Source organism: Camellia sinensis, chromosome 6, assembly GCF_055761805.1.
Source record: "Camellia sinensis isolate YWXY chromosome 6, ASM5576180v1, whole genome shotgun sequence".
NCBI lineage: Eukaryota > Viridiplantae > Streptophyta > Magnoliopsida > Ericales > Theaceae > Camellia > Camellia sinensis.
The window spans coordinates 15,811,493-15,815,037 of record NC_138966.1 but is presented as its reverse complement, the minus strand read 5'-3'; the positions used below and the strand labels follow the sequence as shown (position 1 = coordinate 15,815,037).

General features: G+C 44.8%; 1 protein-coding gene across 1 annotated transcript; it reads left to right on the top strand.

Annotated features, from left to right (window-relative positions):
- The first annotated feature begins 575 nt into the window (after positions 1 to 575).
- On the top strand, positions 576 to 2,969 carry LOC145793185 (putative mitochondrial protein AtMg00860). The gene is made up of 2 exons (XM_082875939.1): positions 576 to 1,060; positions 2,735 to 2,969. Exons 1-2 carry the CDS (start codon positions 576 to 578, stop codon positions 2,967 to 2,969), a joined length of 720 nt encoding a protein of 239 aa, XP_082732065.1.
- The last annotated feature ends 576 nt before the right edge of the window (positions 2,970 to 3,545 follow it).

Sequence of the window (3,545 nt, the reverse complement as noted above, 5' to 3'; positions counted from 1 at the left end):
GGGATGAACTTAGTGGTCTTCTCGTTACTCTTCTGAATAATGAGAGTGGCGGGATTCGAGTTGAGTTACCGAGGGTAGTGTGTGAATACCCGGATGTGTTTCCCGAGGACCTTACTAGTTTGCCACCCCACCGAGAGATTGAGTTCACCATCGACTTAGTGCCTGGGACGGCACCAATTTCTATGGCGCCGTATAGATTTGCACCCGCGGAGTTGCATGAGTTGAAGGTTCAATTCCAAGAGCTTCTAGACAAGGGCTTCATCTGCCCTAGTACGTCACCTTGGGGAGCATTGGCCCTCTTTGCAAAGAAGAAGGATGGGTCGTTGAGATTGTGTATCGATTACCGTAAATTGAACTGAGTTACTGTTAAGAAAAAATACCCTTTACCCAGAATAGACGACTTGTTCGACCAACTTAGAGGGTCTTGTTACTTCTCGAAGATAGATTTGAGGTCAGGGTACCATCAGTTGAGAGTCCGGGAGGATAATATCTAGAAAACGACCTTTCGTACGCGTTATGGCCACTATGAGTTCCTAGTAATGCCATTTGGGTTGACTAATGCACCGGCTTCTTTCATGGATTTGATGAACCGAATATTTAGAGAGTACTTGGATTGTTTTGTAGTTGTCTTCATGGACGACATCCTAATCTATTCGACTTCTGAGGAAGAACACGAAGCTCACTTGAGGGTAGTGCTTGGATTACTTAGGGAGCATCAGTTGTATGCCAAATTTGAGAAGTGTGAGTTTTGGCTCACCGAGGTGAAGGTCTTAGGGCATGTTGTATCAAGAGAGGGGGTAACTGTAGATTCTTCGAAGATAGATTATGTGCAAGATTGGGAGCAACCTAAGAATGTCTTTGAGATTCGGAGTTTGTTGGGATTGGCTGGGTACTATCGTCGATTTGTAAGAGATTTCTTTAGATTAGCCGCGCCTTTGACTAGACTGACTAGAAAGGGGGTTAAGTTTGTGTGGAGTGAGGCTTGTGAGAAGTCTTTCCAAGAGCTTAAAACTAGATTGACCACGGCACCAGTGTTGATCATTCTAGAGAGAGGTTTGGGGTATACCGTCTTTTGTAATGCATCTCGGGATGGGCTTGGTTGTGTTTTGATGCAAGAAGGAAAGGTTGTGGCCTACGGTTCACGGCAATTGAAAACTCACGAGAAGAATTACCCTACTCACGACCTAGAGTTAGCCGCGGTAGTATTTGCCTTGAAAATTTGGAGGCATTACTTGTATGGTGAGAAGTTCAAAGTTTTCTCCGACTACAAGAGCTTGAAATATTTGTTTTCCCAAAAGGATTTTAATTTGCGTTAACGGAGGTGGATGGAGTTTTTGGAAGACTATGATTTTGAGTTACACTATCATCCGGGGAAGGCCAATGTAGTGGCCGACGCCTTAAGTAAAAAAACTGTGAGCAGCTTGGCGAGTGTGGCTATTCGGGAGTGGGCTATGTTGGGTGAGGTTGGAGAATTTAGATTGCAACTGGGTGAGTCCGAAGGGGGTGCAACTTTGTTCACCTTGAGTGTTCAACCTACCTTGATTAGCAAAGTTGTGGAAGCACAATGGGGAGACTGGGAAGTAGAGTCAATTCGTGATAGAATCTCCAACGGGAAGGAAAAGAAAGGCTTGAATATTCACTCGGATCAGAGTGTACGTTACCTAGACGGTTTATTTGTGCTCGAATCTTATAGAGAGGAAGTGCTTCGGGAGTTCCATCACTCACGCCTTGCGGTACATCCGGGAGGCACCAAAATGTATCGTGACCTTAGCCGTCAGTTTTGGTGGAGGGGTATAAAGCGGGATGTTGCATCCTTTGTGTCCAAGTGCCTTGCTTGTCAACAAGTGAAGGCTGAACATCAGAGACCAGTGGGTTTGTTACAACCCTTACAAATAGCAGAGTGGAAGTGCGAACATGTGACCATGGATTTCGTAGTTGGGCTTCCTAGAACACAGTGGGGCAATGATGCCATTTGGGTGGTTGTTGATAGGTTGACTAAGTCCACACATTTCATTCCTATGCGTACTAGTGACTTAGTGGGGCACTTGGCAGAGTTGTATGTTAAGGAGATAGTTCAACTTCATGGGGTTTCGGTAACTATTGTGTCGGATAGGGATCCTCGTTTTACCGCCCAGTTGTGACAAAGCCTTCAAGAGGCGTTGGGAACTAAGTTGACCTTTAACACCGCTTCTCACCCTCAGACCGATGGTCAGTCGGAACGCACCATTCAAATTTTGGAGGACATACTTAGAGCTTGTGTCCTATTTTTTAAGGGGTCTTGGGAAAAACATTTACCGTTGATTGAGTTTGCCTACAACAACAGTTATCAGGCTAGTATCGAGATGGCACCGTTCGAGGTCTTGTATGGCCAACCTTGTAGGTCACCAGTCTGTTGGGCCGAGGTGTGTGATGCACTGTTGTTGGGCCCGAAAATTGTTAGGGAGACAACCGAGAAAGTTGCTCTCATTTAGAAGAGGTTAGCTACGGCCCAAAGCCGATAGAAAAGTTACGTCGAAAAGAAGAGATGACCTTTATCCTTTGAAGTAGGTGATCATGTGTTCCTTAAAATCTCACCTAGGTGGGGTTTGATGCGGTTTGGCAAAAGTGGGAAGTTGTCTCCGAGGTTCATCGGGCCTTTCGAGATATTGGAAAGGATCGGGGAGGTGGCATATCAGTTAGCGTTACCGCCACAACTTTTGGGGGTTGATAACGTATTCCATGTGTCAATGCTTAGGAAGTACGAGCCTGATCCTTCACACATGTTGGATTGGGTCGATTTGGAGGTAGATGAAGATGTCTCCTATGAAGAGCAACCGGTTCAAATCCTAGACACCCGGGAGCAAGTGTTACAGGGTAAGACCATACTGTTAGTGAAGGTGTTGTGGAAACACCACGAGATTGAGAAAGCAACCTGGGAACAGGAGGTGGAGGTCCGCTCCAAGTATCCGGATTTATTTGAACATGCTTAATTGATTTTATTTCGAGTGAAATGTCCCTTAGTGATGAGGGGAGAATGTTAGATTATTGATCACTTGTTGTTGTATATATTGTGAAATTGAGCATGAACTTATGGAAGAATGATATTTTGTTGAGGATGTTTCACCTCAAATCTCTAAGTTGAACGAATGTTGTTTTGATGACATGATGGTGAAAAGAAGGATAAATGTTGGTTGGGAGTGGGTGTTATAACTTGAAAATGTTATTAAAATGATTTTGGTTATGAAGGCAATTTTGTTTGTGGGTTTGTCTAAATTTCGGGGACGAAATTCTTTAAGGGGGGAGGGTTATAGCGACCCGTGGTTATGTGTTGTACTTTATATCTTGTTCTCCACCCTTGTTTCCTTATATTTGAGCTTCAGGATGTGTTGAGCGAGTTTGGAACAGGTTGGTTGTCAGTTTGTGCAAGTGGTTGTTGCCCAGGTTTTTGTTTCTTCGCTCGAGCGAGGCTTCTTGCCCTCAAGCAAGGCTTGGGTATTTGTCTATTCGCTCGAGCGAGATTTCTTGCGCTCAAGCGAGCCTTGTTTGGTGTGTCTTTTCGCTCGAGT